This window comes from Bufo gargarizans, chromosome 2, assembly GCF_014858855.1.
Source record: "Bufo gargarizans isolate SCDJY-AF-19 chromosome 2, ASM1485885v1, whole genome shotgun sequence".
Lineage (NCBI taxonomy): Eukaryota > Metazoa > Chordata > Amphibia > Anura > Bufonidae > Bufo > Bufo gargarizans.
The window spans coordinates 369,716,465-369,736,889 of record NC_058081.1 but is presented as its reverse complement, the minus strand read 5'-3'; the positions used below and the strand labels follow the sequence as shown (position 1 = coordinate 369,736,889).

Genomic DNA, 20,425 nt, shown 5'->3' with positions numbered 1-20,425 from the left:
GCTCCTGTGAAGCGGGAGGTCTACCCCAGGCACGTTTGGCTCCCGACCTTCCACTGCTGCTGCCCTGCTGACTCCTGGCCATGCTACCGACTTGCTGGTTCCGTTGCTGCCTCACGTGCAAGCTGCCACCCTCTTCTCCCAATGATGATGAAGCCCCTTCGTCACCTGGCTCCCAATTGCGATCCGCTACATCATCATCAAGTACTGTCTGCACGTCACTGATTTTCTCCTCAACAGTCTCTGAGCCAGGAGCCTGACGGCTCGCAACACCAGCTCCCATACCACTCTCCTCATCATTACTTGCCTGCCTACCAGAGAAAGCAGCCAATGTCTCCTCAAGATCTTGGATGGGCAGTAGCTGCTGACTGTTCTCTAGTAGCTCGTCCTCGCTGTATAGTGGAGCTGAGCCCACAGCATGTAATACTTCTCTGGATGAGGGAACAGAAAAGAACAGAGGCAGGTTGAGGACAGGTGAGCGAACAGGGCCTGCTCCTGGGCCATTCCAACTAAGGTTTGTGTATGACGAACTTACCGACTCTTAGCGGGGGTGTCTGATGTCACTTGGGATGAAGTGGATGACCTAGTCAACCATTCAAGAACCGCTGGGTTGCTGGTCAACACACGACCTGCTAGATGACACAGGGAGCTCATGCCTCTTGAAATGACCCCTGCTGCCACGCTCTTTTACTCTTCTGCGACCTGTGCCTGCGCCAGAAACATTCAGGCCTCTTACCCTCCCCTGTGCAGGGCCTGTCACTTCTCTGTCTGACATACTTTTAGATCAAATAGGTAAATAAAAAGGAAATTAACACACCCCAAAAAAAGTCTGTAATTTTGTCACTTCATCACACAACGGCTAATAAGCCCTTTTTTCCCCACCAATACACACCAAAAAAGCCTTTAGAACATATAAATGCACAGCTGAATGGCAAATAATACTTTTTTTTGCAACTAGTACACGCCAATAAGGGCTCAAATTTTCTCACTTCACCACACAAAGGCTAATAAGCACCTTTTTTGCCACTAATACACGCCAAAAAAGGCTTTAGAACATATAACTGCACCGCACAAGGGCAAATTAGATATAGAAATATTTCCTTGTAATAAACCCTGTTAATGGCTGTATCACACTCCACTTGCACCCCAATAAAGAGAACAGTTAGCTGGAATTACAGAGGTATTGCAAACCTGAAAGCAGCAGTATAATTGCAATTTGGATCAGCAGTCAGTGCAGCAAGGTGTAATAGGATTGTTCCTATTACCCAGGCTGTAAACTCCCCTATTGAACCCTGTTCTGCTTCAATACTGTGGAATGATTCCTCCCTATCCTTTCCATGAACATCTATACAGGAAAATAAAAGTTTTCAAGTCTTTCCTAGCACTTTCCCTAGCGCCCGCTGGCGTCTCTCCCTGCACTATGTACACTGCATAAAAGCTGAATCTGAGATGGCTAATGCTATTTATAGGGCTGTGACATCACAGGGCTGGCTGGCTGCTGATTGGCTGCATGCATGGCATTGTGGGTGATCCCTCTTTCCCAGAGGAAAGAGGGATCACCCTCTTTCCGCTTGCAGCGGTTTTGCGTCCGGTCACAAAACTGAATGTTGCATGAATGGAAGACATCCTGATACATCCTGAACGGATCTCTTTCCATTCTGAATGCATGGGGACTAAACGGAAACATTTTTTTCCCCGTTACCTCTGCCAGATCTCAATACCGGAAAACATCAATGCAAGTGTGAAAGTAGCCCTAGTCTGAGGGATAACCTACCATCTATCTAGCTGTAATTGCAAAATCAATAAGGTCAAATAGATAAGAAATAAAACTTACCACCAAGTGATTGACTTCAAATGGGTTTGTTTTATACTAGACTTTTGGATCTTGGTTTTTGTAACAAAGCCTGGACCCAGGATCCTTTGATACTATGTTATATATAATTAAACCTATAAATGCTGCTATAAAAACAACCATAGAATGCCCAGTAGAAATATAAATACTTTATTAGATCATCAATGGATCACCAAAATTCATAAAATATTTTTTACACAGATATGCTATGGAGAATAATCAGCAAAGCAGACTGGAAACAATAGTCCCCCCCGTCGGTGCCTCAAACACCCACCAAGCAGATGAAAAACATGTCAGTGTGATGTGCAGTGAGGTGATTCACCAGTAGAGAGTGTCAGTAAACATCCACTACAAGTGTCTGTGATATTCAACTCACTGCACAACCCAGGGAGAGGTTATAGTGTGAAAAAATACAGCAAAAAATGATGATACAATGGAGCACAAAGTCACATGACATTCATCAGATACATCTAGATGCAGTCTGCCCATATACAATAAATCAAGGATACCAGGCTGTACAATCAAACTCCCACACAAAAGATATCCACTGGGGACGTGAACATACCCACAGACATGATGGAGGGTGGAAGCACCGAACACAGGGCTGGAAGGAATGTTATATGTTATACATTATACATGTTATACATGTTATATATATATGTTATATATAAGTTGCTTCTAGATTAATGTTGTAATGTTGTAATTTTTGAAAAATAGCAATTTAAGGCTACCTCCACATGCAGTGGCATGCAAAAGTTTGGTCATCCCGGGTCAAAATTACTGTTACTGTGAACAGTTAAATAAGTTGAAGATGAAATGTTCACCAAAAGACATAACGGGATGACACACGCTCTTTGTATTGTAAGCAAAAACTATTTTTTATTTTCATTTTTTACATTTCCCAAAAAAAAACAAAAAAGGAAAAGGGCCCAAAGGAAAAGGGTCCAAAGTATCTCAGCTTGTAAACACTTTTTGTAGCCAGCCATGAGTCTTTCAGTTCTTGTTTGAGGGATTTTCATCCATTCTTCCTGGCAGTCTTCCAGTTCTGTTAGATTCCTGGGCCGTCTAGCATGCACTCCTCTTTTGAAGTCTATCCACAGATTTTAAACAATGTTCAGATCAGGGGACTGTGACGGCCATAGTAAAACCTTCGGCTTACACCTTTTGAGGTAGTAAAATGTGGATTTTGAGCTGTTTTTAGGACCATTATCCATTTGTAGAAGCCACCCTCTTTACAACTGCAGCTTTGTTTTCCAGTTGATGTTATATTTGCTTCCAGAATTTGCTGGAATTTCATTGAATCCATTCTTCCCTCTACCAATGAAATATTTCCTGTGCCATTGGCTGCAACACAACCCCAGACCATGATTGATCCTACCCCATGTTTAATGGTTGGAAAGATGTTCTTTTCATGAAATTATGTGCTCTTATTTCACCAAACATACTTTTTGCTCATTGTGGCCAAAATGTTCTATTTTAACTTTCAGTAAAACAGCAATTGTAAACAGGGGTGCCCACACTTTTGCATGCCACTGTATATCAGTTGTGCCCGGCCAGTTTATTTATGCTGGAGCCAAACACAACTGATTCATGCGAACTGCACTTCAGTACACAGATCCAGTGTCTGTACACTAATGGCACTTAACAGAAAAACTGAGCATGCAGCATTTTTCCGTCTGGCTTTATTTGACATCCAGCATCACAAAGCTGAATGTATGCGAACGATCCCATAGAAAACTATTGGATTGGTTCTGGCTGAGTTCCTCTCAGGCGTTTTCAGCTTCACACTGAAGGGTAACTGAGCCAGATAGCCGGACATACAGTGGGATGCGAAAGTTTGGGCAACCTTGTTAATCGTCATGATTTTCCTGTATAAATCGTTGGTTGGTACGATAAAAAATTTCAGTTAAATATATCTTATAGGAGACACACACAGTGATATTTGAGAAGTGAAATGAAGTTTATTGGATTTACAGAAAGTGTGCTATAATTGTTTAAACAAAATTAGGCAGGTGCATGAATTTGGGCACCACAAAAAAGAAATGAAATCAATATTTAGTAGATCCTCCTTTTGCAGAAATTACAGCCTCAAAACGCTTCCTGTAGGTTCCAATGAGAGTCTGGATTCTGGTTTAAGGTATTTTGGACCATTCCTCTTTACAAAACATCTTTAGTTCATTCAGATTTGATAGCTTCCGAGCATGGACAGCTTTGGTCATTGTCTTGTTGAAAGATCCAGCCCTGGCGCAGATTCAGCTTTGTCACTGATTCCTGGACATTGGTCTCCAGAATCTGCTGATACTGAGTGGAATCAATGCGTTCCTCAACTTTGACAAGATTCCCAGTCCCTGCACTGGCCACACAGCCCCACAGCATGATGGAACCACCACCATATTTCACTGTAGGTAGCAGGTGTTTTTCTTGGAATGTTGTGTTCTTTTTCCTCCATGCATAACGCCCCTTGTTATGGCCAAATAATAACAATTTTAGTTTCATCAGTCCACAGCACCTTATTCCAAAATGAAGCTGGCTTGTCCAAATGTGCTTTAGCCCACCTCAAGCGCACCTTTTGTGCTGTGGGTGGAGAAAAGGCTTCCACTGCATCACTCTCGCATACAGCATCTCCTTGTGTAAAGTGCGCCGAATGGTTGAACGATGCACAGTGACTCCATCTGCAGCAAGATGATGTTGTAGGTCTTTGGTGCTGATCTGTGGGTTGACTCTGACTGTTCTCACCATTCATCGCTTCTGTCTATCCGAGATTTTTCTTGGTCTGCCACTTCGAGTCTTAACTTGAACTGAGCCTGTGGTCTTCCATTTCCTCAATATGTTCCTAACTGTGGAAACAGACAGCGGAAATCTCTGAGACAGCTTTCTGTATCCTTCCCCTAAACCATGATGGTGAACAATCTTTGTCTTCAGGTCATTTGAGAGTTGTTTTGAGACCCCCGTGTTGCTACTCTTCAGAGAAAATTAAAAGAGGAGGGAAACTTACAATTGACCCCCTTAAATACTCTTTCTCATAATTGGATTCACCTGTGTATGTAGGTCAGGGGTCACTGAGCTTACCAAGCCAATTTGAGTTCCAATAATTAGTTCTAAAGGTTTTGGAATCAATAAGGCTACTTTCACACTAGCGTTCGATCGGATCCGTTCTGAACGGATCCACTCATATTAATGCAGACGGTGGCTCCGTTCAGAACGGATCCGTTTGCATTACCATGAACAAAAAAAAAAAAAATTATTTTTTTATTTTTATTTTTTGTTCATGATAGTGCAAACGGATCCGTTTTGACTTTACATTGAAAGTCAATGGGAGACGGATCCGTTTGAAAATTGAGCCATACTGTGTCAACTTCAAACGGATCCGTCCCCATTGACTTACATTGTAAGTCTGGACGGATCCGTTTGCCTCCGCACGGCCAGGCGGACACCCGAACGCTGCAAGCAGCGTTCAGGTGTCCGCCTGCTGAGCGGAGCGGAGGACAGACGGTGCCAGACTGATGCATTCTGAGCGGATCCGTATCCACTCAGAATGCATTAGGGCTGGACGGATCAGTTCGGGGACGCTTGTGAGAGCCTTCAAACGGAACTCACAAGCGGAGCCCCGAACGCAAGTGTGAAAGTAGCCCAGGAAAATCATGACGATTAACAAGGTTGCCCAAACTTTCGCATCCCACTGTATGTGTAATCTAGATCTGTCATTCTGGATCCCCAAAGTCTGCAATGATTTAGGGTCATGTCCAATGCTTTCTCCATATGGAATACCAAATTGAAGGGAAAGTTTGAAAAAAACGCTCTTGTGTAGAAGAGTTTTTGACATGTGACTTAGGTGATGACCTACACTCCTGTGCTTACTGAGCTGTTTGTGTTCAGATGTTTGTATGCATATTATATTATGTAATAAAAAAATTTTCACATTTATTTTGCAGTTAACTTTAATCATTTTGAAATTTTGAGAGCTATTGGCAAAGGCAGCTTTGGAAAGGTGAGTTGCTATAATAATGTTCTTGTTACAGTTTACATGCAGTTAATATACTTCTGTTTTAAAGATCAAACAAGGGTATATGAACATTGTAGAGGACCCACCCTCATTCAAAAGGGTTATCCTATGCTGAAAAAAGACATCCATCCATCCAGTTTAGCCTGTTAACCTGCAAGTTGATCTATAGGAAGGCAATTTTTTTTTTATTGTTACTAAACAATAACAAAGCAAAAAAAAAACTGTTTTTGTAACATCCTTAGTATGAAATATCGCAAAACAGTATTTAGTATCCCTGTAATCAAAATAAGCTGTACAATATAGTAAACATGTTATTTATGTTGGATGATAGATGGCACATTTTCTCATTTCAGTAATATACTACTTTATTTAGTGCAGTGTAATGCTAACTCTTCTGCCTGACATATAGAAGGTCTGGAGTTCAAATCCTGAAGACCTGTTAAATAATTTCTTTAGTAGAAGTCTATGAGGGAGATTTATCATCTCTATTGCACCAGAAAAGTGACTTTTAAAAAGTTGCAAGGTGTGTGTTTAAAGGATAACTGTCACACTTAGACCCTAATTTCAATTTTCATATATGTAGTTACTAATAACATGATATTCCAGAATCAGTTACTATTAGACTGACTTACGCCATATTTAATAAGATTCAGCCCTTAGCAACCAGTCTGCAGAAAACTGCAATTTCACTATTCAGTTAAGATGGCCGCCACTGCCCTGACCATGAGGCTAATCTCGCCTGCCCTCACTAGCCAGTAACAATAGCCCTCCAAAAGTGTCAGTAACCACAGCCCTCCCCCTAAAGGGTTAATCTCCTGCAGCACAAAGGGATCCTCTTACCACATGTTGCTTTCATTTATACCCTTCCCTGGTCTGCGCTGATTCAACCCTGCATTATCCAGCTCTGCTGAGTGAGGGAGCGTCTGCCAAGCGCAGGGACAGGGAGAAGTGCACACAGCCCAGGCACTGCTATCAGCTGCTGGGGAGGACCTGGCTTTAATCATGTACTTACAATCCCTGGCTGTCAGTAATCTGACCTTGCATGCTGCGTCCTCCGTCCTTCAACAGAGAGACGGACCATGCCTAGCAACCTTATTTTAAGCACAGGTAAAAGTAGGCAGTACAGGGAACAAAACTGTGGAATTAAGGGGTAATTGAATACACAGTGAAAAGTTGAAATAGGGCCACCAAGAAGATATTAATCACCACAATCCAATACTCCAAAAAAAATATACGGTATATGACAGTTATACTTTAAGTATTTTAGTGACTTTTTTTGGACAAAAAAGTTCAAAAGTGCCTCTTTTTATGCCGTCCTCATCACTTTTCCCAAAAAATTTATTGCTGCTCAGAGCTTTCATAGATTTCTGTTTAGGCTGCCGGAGCATGCGCTTAGATTGTGTCGAGGCCTGCCTCATAATAAGTGTACAGTCGTGGCCAAAAGTTTTGAGAATGACACAAATATTAGTTTTCACAAAGTTTGCTGCTAAACTGCCTTTAGATCTTTGTTTCAGTTGTTTCTGTGATGTAGTGAAATATAATTACACGCACTTCATACGTTTCAAAAGCTTTTATCGACAATTACATGACATTTATGCAAAGAGTCAGTATTTGCAGTGTTGGCCCTTCTTTTTCAGGACCTCTGCAATTCGACTGGGCATGCTCTCAATCAACTTCTGGGCCAATTCCTGACTGATAGCAACCCATTCTTTCATAATCACTTCTTGGAGTTTGTCAGAATTAGTGGGTTTTTGTTTGTCCACCCGCCTCTTGAGGATTGACCACAAGTTCTCAATGGGATTAAGATCTGGGGAGTTTCCAGGCCATGGACCCAAAATGTCAATGTTTTGGTCCCCGAGCCACTTAGTTATCACTTTTGCCTTATGGCATGGTGCTCCATCGTGCTGGAAAATGCATTGTTCTTCACCAAACTGTTGTTGGATTGTTGGAAGAAGTTGCTGTTGGAGGGTGTTTTGGTACCATTCTTTATTCATGGCTGTGTTTTTGGGCAAAATTGTGAGTGAGCCCACTCCCTTGGATGAGAAGCAACCCCACACATGAATGGTCTCATGATGCTTTACTGTTGGCATGACACAGGACTGATGGTAGCGCTCACCTTTTCTTCTCCGGACAAGCCTTTTTCCTGTTGCCCCAAACAATTGGAAAGAGGCTTCATCAGAGAATATGACTTTGCCCCAGTCCTCAGCAGTCCATTCACCATATTTTCTGCAGAAGATCAATCTGTCCCTGATGTTTTTTTAGGAGAGAAGTGACTTCTTTGCTGCCCTTCTTGACACCAGGCCATCTTCCAAAAGTCTTCACCTCACTGTGCGTGCAGATGCGCTCACACCTGCCTGCTGCCATTCCTGAGCAAGCTCTGCACTGGTGGCACTCTGATCCTGCAGCTGAATCCTCTTTAGGAGACGATCTTAACAAGAATTGAACCTCTTTCCTTGAAGTTCTTGCTGATCCTATAAATTGTTGATTGAGGTGCAATCTTAGCAGCCACAATATCCTTGCCTGTGAAGCCATTTTTATGGAACGCAATGATGGCTGCACGCATTTCTTTGCAGGTCACCATGGTTAACAATGGAAGAACAATGATTTCAAGCATCACCCTCCTTTTTAGGCTAGTTTCACACTAGCGTTCGGCTGTCCGCTCGTGAGTTCCGTTTGAAGGGGCTCACGAGCGGACCCGAACGCTTCCGTCCAGCCCTGATGCAGTCTGAATGGATGCGGATCCTCTCAGACTGCATCAGTCTGGCGGCGTTCAGCCTCCGCTCCGCTCAGCAGGCGGACACCTGAACGCTGCTTGCAGCGTTCGGGTGACCGCCTGGCCGTGCGGAGGCGTGCGGATCCATCCAGACTTACAATGTAAGTCAATGGGTATGGATCCGTTTGAAGATGCCACAATATGGCTCAATCTTCAAGCGGATCCGCCCCCCATTGACTTTCAATGTAAAAGTCTGGACGGATCCGCGCAGGCTAATTTCACACTTAGCTTTTTTTTGCCAATATAATGCAGACGGATCCGTTCTGAACGGAGCCTCCGTCTGCATTAATATGATCGGATCCGTTCAGAACGGATCCGATCGAACGCTAGTGTGAAAGTAGCCTAACAGGTCAAGTCTGCCATTTTAACCCAATCAGCCTGACATAATCATCTCCAGCCTTGTGCTCGTCAACATTCTCACCTGAGTTAACAAGATGATTACTGAAATGATCTCAGCAGGTCCTTTAATGACAGCAATGAAATGCAGTGGAAAGTTTTTTTGGGGATTAAGTTAATTTTCATGCAAAGAAGGACTATGCAATTCATCTGATCACTCTTCATAACATTCTGGAGTATATGCAAATTGCTATTATAAAAACTTAAGCAGCAACTTTTCCAATTTCCAATATTTATGTAATTCTCAAAACTTTTGGCCACGACTGTAGATCATCCTCCGGCAGTGCAGGGTGTTGCCATTTCTTTACTTAAGAGACAGGATAACCGGATTAAGTTGCTTCTGAACTTATCTTGTGGATTACAGCAGCTCTCTGATGGAGGACAAAATTTACACAGACACCATGCTTTTGTTTCCTCAGGAACACACACTGCTGCTTACTGTGCAGCCTCTTTTCTCTTTTTTTTTTTCTGTGTGCAACTTTATTTAAACACTTTCTGGTTAACAAACAGACAACATATTCATATGACTGTAGATCAATAGATAAGCTGTATAAGGGCATATAAAGAAAATGTCATATATCTTAACACCCCCACTTGCTCTTATACTGCTTATGAGAAATAGTTTGGTACAGTTACATCATTTTACTATCTATATTCCAAAAATATAACTAACAAACCTATCAAGCTTAAACTTTGTTATTGGTTTAGTCATAACATCAGCTACCATTTTATCCGTAGAACAATACTCAAGATCTATCTTGCCTTCACTCAGAACAGATCTAAGGAAATGAAATTTAATGTCAATATGTTTGCATCTCTGATGGTAAACTGGGTTCTTTGCGAGAGCTATCGCACTCTGATTGTCTTCAAAAATCTTTACTGGCTCATACTGACATTCACTGTCCAATTCTCTTAGCAATTGTGCAAGATATAGACTCTCCTGTGTGGTTGCGGCTAATGCCATATATTCAGCTTCACAGGAAGATAGTGCTATTGTTGGTTGTTTCTTTGACTTCCAAGAAATCAGAGGTCCATTTTCAGTCAGGCTGAAACAATATCCTGTTGTGCTTCTCCTATCAATCTGGTCTGAGGCCCAACTGGCATCACTATACGCCTCTAGTTTTAATTTCTCTTTACATTTTCTGTAGCATAGTTCAAAATTGACAGTTCCTTTCAAGTATCTCAGTACGTGTTTGGCAGTAATCATGTGTTGTACACTTGGTTGTGAAAAATGTTGTGACAGTTTGCTTATAGTCCAACTCAAATCCGGTCTTGTACATGTAGCCACATAAATCAAACTGCCTACTATCTCCCGATAGCTTTTTACATCTGCAAGTTCGCTTTTGTCGTCGAAATCTAATTTTTGTTCACAGGGAGTGGATCTCGGTTTACAATCTGACATACCAAATCTTTCTATTATTTTCAAAATGTATCTCTTCTGATTCATCTTCACCGTTTCACTAGTCTGTCTAAAATCAATGCCCAAAAAATAGTTCAGTTTCCCAAGATCCTTCATTTTGAATTTTGTCGCAAGTGTTAACTTCACCTCATTGAGTAGTTTTTCATTGCTTGCAGCAATGATCAGATCATCAACCCATATTAGTAATATTGCTTGTTCATTGCCGTTCTGTTTGACATATACACAATGGTCTACAGAATTTTGTATAAATGCATTTGAACATAGATAATCATGTAGCATCTTGTTCCAGTTTCTTCCCGATTGCTTAAGACCATACAGTGACTTTTTTAGTTTGAGAACTAGCTTTTTATTTGTGTCATCTTTGATCTCAAAACCTTCTGGTTGGTCTATATATATATCACAATCAATTGGGGCATGCAAGTAAGCTGTCTTCACATCCATTTGATGCAAAATTAAATCATATTGTGCTGCCATTTGCATCAAAATGCGTAATGAAGTAAAATTTGCAGTTGGAGAAAAAGTTTCCATGTAGTCAGTTCCCTTTACTTGACTATAACCTTTTGCCACAAACCTGGCTTTGTACGTTTCAGTTCCATTTGCATTGCTTTTTATCACATATACCCATCTAACCCCCACTGAATTTTTACCTTCTGGTAATGTGGTCAATGTGAAGGTATCATTCTCCTTTAGTGATTCCATCTCTTCTTTCATTGCATCTAACCAACTTTGTGACTGGGGTGTTTCCATGGCTTCTCTGAAGGTCTGGGGTACATCATGTGCTCTATAGCAGTAATCTATATTTATCAGTACCTGATCATCACGAACAGATTCTAGTACATAGTCATTTAAATACTGAGGAGTTTTTCTATTTCTTGTAGGGTATCTTGTACCCTGGTCATCATCTTTGTCCTCTGCAATCTCCACTAAAGAATCTGGGGTCTCTTTAGTTATTGGACTTGATACAGGAATTACACTCCTTTCCTCATAATCATCATCATTATTGTCCAACAGCTCAGTCTGAGTTTGTTTCTCGATTACATCCTTTTCAATGAATTTGACTAGTCTGTGCCTGAAGACTTTGCCAGTTTCAGGGTAATACACCAGGTAAGAGGGACTATTTTTGTCATATCCTACAAAAATTCCTTTTGTGCATTTTGGATCCAGCTTTTTCTTATCATGTTTGTATGCAAAACATTCTGACCCAAAAATCTTCATTTTTGAAAAGTCTGGTTTCTTCCCTGTCAGTATGTTGTACGGCGTTTGCTTCAAACGACTGTTAAAGCATCGATTTCGAATCATAGCTGCTGTCATCACTGCATATGTCCATAACTCTTTTGGTACTTTGCTCTCTATTAGCATACATCTTGCCATCTCTATCAGTGTTCTCCAGTTTCTTTCAGCCGTTCCATTTTGATGCAGTGAGTAAGGTGCTGAAGTCTCATGTCTTATGCTCCTCTTTATGAGTAGTGACTGGAAGTCATTCGATGTGAATTCGGTACCATTGTCTGACCTCATTCTCTTGATGGTCCCATAGGGGGCAGTATCAGCGATAAACTTCTCTGTGGCTAGAACTGTGTCACTCTTGTTCTTCAGAAAGTATACAAACACTGCACCAGAATAATCATCAGTGAACGCTATGATGTATTTGAATCCGTCCTTTGCAACTGGCTGTATAGGACCTGTTAAATCTGTGTGTACTAGTTCAAGTGGGTATTTTGCACGGGTGTCAGGCTCTCTGTTTCTACTCTGAGCAAATTTCCCTTGGGTACAAATCTCACACTTCAGGTTGGACTTATCAACCTTACCTTGGATCTTCATTCCATCTACTAGATTCTGTAGTTTCAAGATATCATCGTAATTACAATGACCAAGGATTTTATGCCATATCTGAATATCATAACAACCGTAACAACTGTCTTCACATCCCTTATAGGTGTCCAAATAGAAAAGCCTGTTGTGTTTCTTTATAATAAACTTTGTACCATTCTTATGAGCCAGAATACTGTCATCTTGTCGGAATTCAACAGACGCCCCATTCCTTGTTGCTGCTTCAACTGAGAATATGTCTTGTGGATATGTGGGGATAAATAATGCGTTTTGTAGCAATGTTCTCATTTGTTTTCCCCTACTGTCCATTAGGTACACTTCTGCGTCGCCTCTCTTGAGTGCTACACCGGAAGTTCTTTTTCCATCTGCCAACTCCATGTAGTGTTTCTCTGGCTTAAATGAGGTGTCAAATCTTTTAAATTTCTTAATGTCTGTAATAATATGCGATGTTGCTCCTGTATCTACCATCAGGCTTTTTGTTACGGGATTGCTTAACTGGTCTTCGCTTATCTTAAAAGCAAATGTTTGTTCTGTATCATCCACTACTTGCTTTACATTGTGTCGTGCTTTTCGTCTGCACAATGTCTCACTGTGAGTGGAGCTCTTGCAATAATGACACCACTGTGTCTTCCTTTTATTCACTCTGCTTGGACATGCATTGGCTTTGTGACCTTTCTGATTACAACTGTAGCAGATAATGATGTCTTTCCCCTTTATTGGTGCCGACCTTCATAACATTATCAGTGCTTGTGCTGCTACGATATTTTTCAGTGTCCTCAAAAATCCGTAACTGGGTTTTAAAGTCAGTAAAAGTCATATCTTCTTTACCTTGTGTTATATGGATTGCAAATGGTTTGAATGATTCAGGCAGGCCTTTAAGAATCATAGCAACTAATAGTCCATCACTGAGGGTCTCCCCTGCATTTCTCAGTGCTGTAATAGCTGTTTCTGTGCGTATGATATAGTCTGTGACACTTTCACATTCAGATTTCTGAAGAGATGTTAGTTCTGTGTATAAGTTTATGATACGTGGCTTACCTTGGCCAGCATAATGATCTCTCAGGATTTTCAGCGCTTTTCTTCCATTATCAGTTTCTTCTCTCATTATAAGAGATAGACTTTTATCATCTAGGAATTGTATTAGTTCAGCATAAGCTTCTTCATTCTTACTCCTATCTTGCATAGGGTCTACTCCATCTGCTGGTTCACGCAGGATGGTTTCTTTAAGGTTCATCAAGCGTAGATGGCCTAGGAATTTTGTCTCCCACAGCTCATAATTCTTCTCATCTCCATCGAAAAGTAGCCTGCTCCATCGGCTTGTTCCTTCTCTCCTGGGCCCATAACCTGTTGCCATTTCTTTACTTAAGAGACAGGATAACCGGATTAAGTTGCTTCTGAACTTATCTTGTGGATTACAGCAGCTCTCTGATGGAGGACAAAATTTACACAGACACCATGCTTTTGTTTCCTCAGGAACACACACTGCTGCTTACTGTGCAGCCTCTTTTCTCTTTTTTTTTTCTGTGTGCAACTTTATTTAAACACTTTCTGGTTAACAAACAGACAACATATTCATATGACTGTAGATCAATAGATAAGCTGTATAAGGGCATATAAAGAAAATGTCATATATCTTAACACAGGGGATATGAAGATCGGCGCAGAAGGCGCCTGTCTTGATAAAGCTTCCCCTTTGTGCTGGAAAAGGGGCTCTCTCCCAACCCATATACAACACAGCTTAGAGTTCACTGGATTGAAGTGAGGCTGCCGACCATGCTTGGATCTGTAATTTTCCAGCTCAGAGGGAAGAGAGAGTCAGGACCTGATGCTTTAGACACTCCCCATGAGTCTTGCGCTGGGATGTAAACACAGGGTGCCGGTCACAGATTACGAATACGCTTGAGTAGTCAAAATGCACTCAGAACGTCATCATCTAACTTATATAATGCAGTAAGGTTGACTGGTGTTATTTTTTGTGTGTGTGCAACTGAAAAACCCCTTTAATTTTAAGACACTGTAGGGGTTGTCTGAGATTTTTAATTATCTCGGACAAACTTTTTCATTGAAGAACCTATGGAAAGAGAGCTTCTGAAGCTTGAACAGCATGGTTACCCATTGATTTGAATGGGCATTGTCTGATACTACATTTTTTTCTTCATTTAGATTTTATTGAAATTTTTCAGTATAACCAAAATAGAGACAGGTGCAAATTCAAACAATGTTAAAGGGATTCTGTCACCTACCCTAAGGCAAAAAACGATTTAAAACCAGCCATGCAGCACAGCTTACCTGGATTAGGCTGTGCTGTTCAATCTTGAAATCCGTCCAGCAGTTAGTTCAAAAAACGAGTTTGATCAATGAGGAAATGCGTCCTGAAGGTGCCCAGAGGGGCGTTTTTTTCTTCTGAGAGAGCCCAGTCCCGCCCCTTTTTCAGTGCCCAGCCCGCCTTCCTTTTACTTCCTAACCGCCGCCCCCAGCCTGCCACAGCCTCTCCTGCCTCTCCTCCCCCTCCCTCTTGCCGAACGAAGTCTCGCACAGGCGCAGTACCCACTGAGGGCTGCGCCTGTGCGATCATCAGGAGACTGAGGGCGGCAGCTTCATCTTCGTCACTGGGCATGCGCCGAGCCCAGTGACGTCCGATGCTTGCTCTTCCCTGCTGACTGAGGGAAGAGCGAGCATCGGACGTCACTGGGCTCGGCGCATGCCCAGTGACGAAGATGAAGCTGCCGCCCTCAGTCTCCTGATGATCGCACAGGCGCAGCCCTCAGTGGGTACTGCGCCTGTGCGAGACTTCGTTCGGCAAGAGGGAGGGGGAGGAGAGGAAGGGGAGGCTGTGGCAGGCTGGGGGCGGCGGTTAGGAAGTAAAAGGAAGGCGGGCTGGGCACTGAAAAAGGGGCGGGACTGGGCTCTCTCAGAAGAAAAAAACGCCCCTCTGGGCACCTTCAGGACGCATTTCCTCATTGATCAAACTCGTTTTTTGAACTAACTGCTGGACGAATTTCAAGATTGAACAGCACAGCCTAATCCAGGTAAGCTGTGCTGCATGGCTGGTTTTAAATCGTTTTTTGCCTTAGGGGAGGTGACAGAATCCCTTTAACAGTTCAAATATGATGTCTACAGAACTGTAGTGGGTGTACACACCCATCATCAGGCAATGTAAATCATGGAAGAATATGAATTAGGCATATCTAAACGGACATGTAAATTATAATAGCAGATAGACAGGCGAGACATTGGACAAGGGAACAGGGGGGAGGAAAGGAAGGGGAAGGGTACAATTACTGCTGAAGCGGTTAGACCTGCGCATCTCGAAATGCGGCTGAAGAGCGAAAGGCTTCCCAGGGGCCCCATATCTTCACATATCGTGCGGTGTCTGCGGGCGTAATACTAATGAGGTCTTCCAGCCTCTGATACAGAGCAATTTCATCAGGTGAGGGGGGAGAGGGGGATTTCCAATGCCTGGGAAACACCGCCTTTGCTGCCTGAACCATGTATTTCTTATATGCCGGGATAGTCAGGACACTGTCGAACAGTAAGAGGGCTTCTGGAGAATTTTGGATGGGGGACTCCTGTGACTTCTTTGATTATTCTATGAACAAAGTTCCAGAAGGGCCGTAAGCCACTACAATTCCACCACACATGGATCATCGTGCCTTCCTCTTTAAGACACCTCCAACAACGGTCCAATACTGTCGGGAACCATTTGTGGAGTAGCGCTGGTACTCTGTACCATCTGGATATAATTTTGTAGCTCGTTTCTTGAGCTTTGGCCGAAATCGTTGATTTGTGTCATAGAAGGAAGCATCTGTTCCACTGGGCTGGGGTATAATGGTTCCCCAGATCCCGCTCCCAGGCCTGACAATATGGAGGAAGGCACGAGGATCGCTGGTGTATCAGCAGCTTGTATACCGAGGATATGGGGTGTGGGATCGCTGAGGAGGAGACACACATCCGCTCAAACTCAGTGAATTTCCTGGCCAGAGTGTGGGTTTTGCTTAGGGAGGTAACAAAGTGTTGAAGCTGCAGATATTCAAAGGAATTACGGGTTAGTGGAGCCTCCAGAATCTGGGACAAGGGTTTCAGTGCGGGACCAGAGAGAACCTGGCAGAACCTGATCGGTCGGGTTCTTGTGCCTTGAAGAAAGTGTCTAGATGAGTGCCCTGAGGGGAATCTAGGATGATCAGTGATTGGCACCAGGGGGTCTTTAGGGTCAAACAGTGAGGTTAAGCGACCTATGGATGCTAAGGTTGCGAGGGTATGATGGGCAGAGAAGGACAATTGCGATAACGTTTGACGTGGAGAGCCCACTAACCATGGGAAGGTTGATACCGAGCACGATGAGGTATCCTTTGTAATTTGCACCCACGTCAAGTCCAACAGTCGGGCATAGGCTGCAGAGTGGTAATATAGTCGACAATCTGGGAGACCCACCCCTCCTGTTTCCTTGGTGCGAGTCATTATCTCCCATTTTAACCGCGGTCGGCCAGGGGCCCATACAAACTGCGTGAAACATCTACGGAGTCGGGACCAAAACGTGGACGGGATGCGGAGGGGGATAGTCTGTAATAGGTACAGTAGTTTTGGTAAGAGGGTCATCTTTAATATGCTAATCCTACCAAATCAAGAGAAGTCTCGTTTACGCCATCCGTCTAGGTCTTTTTGGAACTGTAGGAGAAGGGGCGCAAAGTTCAATTTATGAAGTCGCGAGAGATCTGCTGTCACTTTAATCCCCAAATATGTTATACCTCTAGGTGGCCAAGCAAAGGGAAAAGAAGCCTTAAGAAGGGGTCAGGTCGCTTGGCAAAGTGACGTCTAGGGCCTCTGACTTGGACATGTTGATTTAGAAATTGGACCAAGCACCAAATTGAGATATCTCCCGAAGCAAGGATGGTAGAGAGATGCGTGGGTTGGTTATGTAGAGAAGGAGATCGTCAGCAAACGCAGCGCATTTATACTCTTGTGATCCGATCGTTATTCCTGTTATGTCCGGATTGGCACGTATGGAGGCCAGCAGGTGTTCCATGACTAGGACGTATAGTAAGGGGGACAATGGGCAGCCCTGCCGTGTCCCATTATGGATTGGAAAGGTGGGGAGAGGGCCCCATTTACTTTGACTTGTTTTGGGATGTTGGTAAAGTGTCAGGATCTTTGACAGGAATATCGGGCCCAGGCCTATATGTGATAGAGCCTCATGGATGGCGCGCCAAGATATCCTGTCGAAGGCCTTTTCTGCGTCTAGGGAAAGCACCATAAGGGGGACCCTTTTAGATTTGGCATAGTGGATGATATCTAAGGTTTTAAGAGTGTTGTCCTGGGCCTCCCTTCCCAGCACAAACCCGACCTGATCAGCGCAGACCAGGGAAGGTAGATAAGTGTTCAATCTATTCGCCATTAATTTGGCGAAGATCTTGAGATCAACGTTTAAAAGGGAGATAGGACGATAGCTGGCACACAGATGCGGGTCCTTTGCCGGTTTCAGGATAACCGTGATATGCGCCTCCGTGGTCTGCGCCGGGAAGGGGAGCCCAGGAGACACCCCATTGAAGACCCGGAGCATAATAGGGGAGAGATTGGAAGAGAAGGATTTGTAGAACCTAGCCATAAACCCATCGGGGACCGGGCTCTTGCCACCCAGGAGCGACTTAACCACTTCAGCCCCGCTAGGTGAAACCCCCTTCATGACCAGAGCACTTTTTACACTTCGGCACTACACTCCTTTCACCGTTTATCGCTCGGTCATGCAACTTACCACCCAAATGAATTTTACCTCCTTTTCTTCTCACTAATGGAGCTTTCATTTGGTGGTATTTTATTGCTGCTGACATTTTTACTTTTTTTGTTATTAATCAAAATGTAACGATTTTTTTGCAAAAAAATGTCATTTTTCACTTTCAGCTGTAAAATTTTGCAAAAAAAAACACGACATCCATATATAAATTTTTCGCCAAATTTATTGTTCTACATGTCTTTGATAAAAAAAAAATGTTTGGGCAAAAAAAATAAAATGGTTTGGGTAAAAGTTATAGCATTTACAAACTATGGTACAAAAATGTGAATTTCCGCTTTTTGAAACAGCTCTGACTTTCTGAGCACCTGTCATGATTCCTGAGGTTCTACAATGCCCAAACAGTAGAAAACGGAGTTATACTGCCAGGGCAGTATAACTACGCCACAAGTGACCCCATTTTGGAAAGAAGAGACCCCAAGGTATTCCGTGAGGGGCATGGCGAGTTCCTAGAATTTTTTATTTTTTGTCACAAGTTAGCAGAAAATGATGATTTTTTTTTTCTCTTTTTTCCTTACAAAGTCTCATATTCCACTAACTTGCGACAAAAAATAAAAGATTCTAGGAACTCGCCATGCCCCTCACGGAATACCTTGGGGTGTCTTCTTTCCAAAATGGGGTCACTTGTGGCGTAGTTATACTGCCCAGGCAATTTAGGGGCCCAAATGTGTAAGAAGTACCTTGCAATCAAAATCTGTAAAAAATGGCCTGTGAAATCCGAAAGGTGCACTTTGGAATATGTGCCCCTTTGCCCACCTTGGCAGCAAAAAAGTGTGACACATCTGGTATCGCCGTACTCAGGAGAAGTTGGGGAATGTGTTTTGGGGTGTCATTTTACATATACCCATGCTGGGTGAGAGAAATATCTTGGCAAAAGACAACTTTTCCCATTTTTTTATACAAAGTTGGCATTTGACCAAGATATTTTTCTCACCCAGCATGGGTATATGTAAAATGACACCCCAAAACACATTCCCCAACTTCTCCTGAGTACGGCGATACCAGATGTGTGACACTTTTTTGCTGCCAAGGTGGGCAAAGGGGCACATATTCCAAAGTGCACCTTTTGGATTTCACCGGTCATTTTTTACACATTTTGATTGCAAAGTTCTTCTCACACATTTGGGCCCCTAAATTGCCTGGGCAGTATAACTACGCCACAAGTGACCCCATTTTGGAAAGAAGACACCCCAAGGTATTCCGTGAGGGGCATGGCGAGTTCCTAGAATCTTTTATTTTTTGTCGCAAGTTAGTGGAATATGAGACTTTGTAAGGAAAAAAGAAAAAAAAAAGAAAAATCATCATTTTCCGCTAACTTGTGACAAAAAATAAAAAAATCTAGGAACTCGCCGTGCCCCTCACGGAATACCTTGGGGTGTCTTCTTTCCAAAATGGGGTCACTTGTGGCGTAGTTATACTGCCCAGGCAATTTAGGGGCCCAAATGTGTAAGAAGTACCTTGCAATCAAAATCTGTAAAAAATGGCCTGTGAAATCCGAAAGGTGCACTTTGGAATATGTGCCCCTTTGCCCACCTTGGCAGCAAAAAAGTGTGACACATCTGGTATCTCCGTACTCAGGAGAAGTTGGGGAATGTGTTTTGGGGTGTCATTTTACATATACCCATGCTGGATGAGAGAAATATCTTGGCAAAAGACAACTTTTCCCATTTTTTTATACAAAGTTGGCATTTGACCAAGATATTTTTCTCACCCAGCATGGGTATATGTAAAATGACACCCCAAAACACATTCCCCAACTTCTCCTGAGTACGGCGATACCAGATGTGTGACACTTTTTTGCAGCCTAGATGCGCAAAGGGGCCCAAATTCCTTTTAGGAGGGCATTTTTAGACATTTGGATCAGACTTCTTCTCACACTTTCGGGCCCCTAAAAAGCCAGGGCAGTATAAATACCCCACATGTGACCCCACTTTGGAAAGAAGACACCCCAAGGTATTCAATGAGGGGCCTGGCGAGTTCCTAGAAATTTTTTATTTTTTGCATAAGTTAGCGGAAATTGATTTTTTTGTTTTTTTTCTCACAAAGTCTCACTTTCCGCTAACTTAGGACAAAAATTTCAATCTTTCATGGACTCAATATGCCCCTCAGCGAATACCTTGGGGTGTCTTCTTTCCGAAATGGGGTCACATGTGGGGTATTTATACTGCCCTGGCTTTTTAGGGGCCCTAAAGCGTGAGAAGAAGTCTGGAATATAAATGTCTAAAAATGTTTACGCATTTGGATTCCGTGAGGGGTATGGTGAGTTCATGTGAGATTTTATTTTTTGACACAAGTTAGTAGAATATGAGACTTAGTAAGAAAAAACAAAAACAAAAACAAACAAAAAATTTCCGCTAACTTGTGCCAAAAAA

At 42.7% G+C, this 20,425-nt stretch overlaps 1 protein-coding gene across 1 annotated transcript in view; it reads left to right on the top strand.

Moving 5' to 3' along the window:
- Nucleotides 1-20,425, top strand: part of STK32A (serine/threonine kinase 32A) — a 283,690-nt gene that overhangs the window by 101,053 nt on the left and 162,212 nt on the right. The window contains exon 3 of the mRNA XM_044277548.1: nucleotides 5,782-5,837. Within this exon, the coding sequence (XP_044133483.1) occupies nucleotides 5,782-5,837 (56 nt within the window). The remainder of the gene's footprint in view (nucleotides 1-5,781; nucleotides 5,838-20,425) is intronic.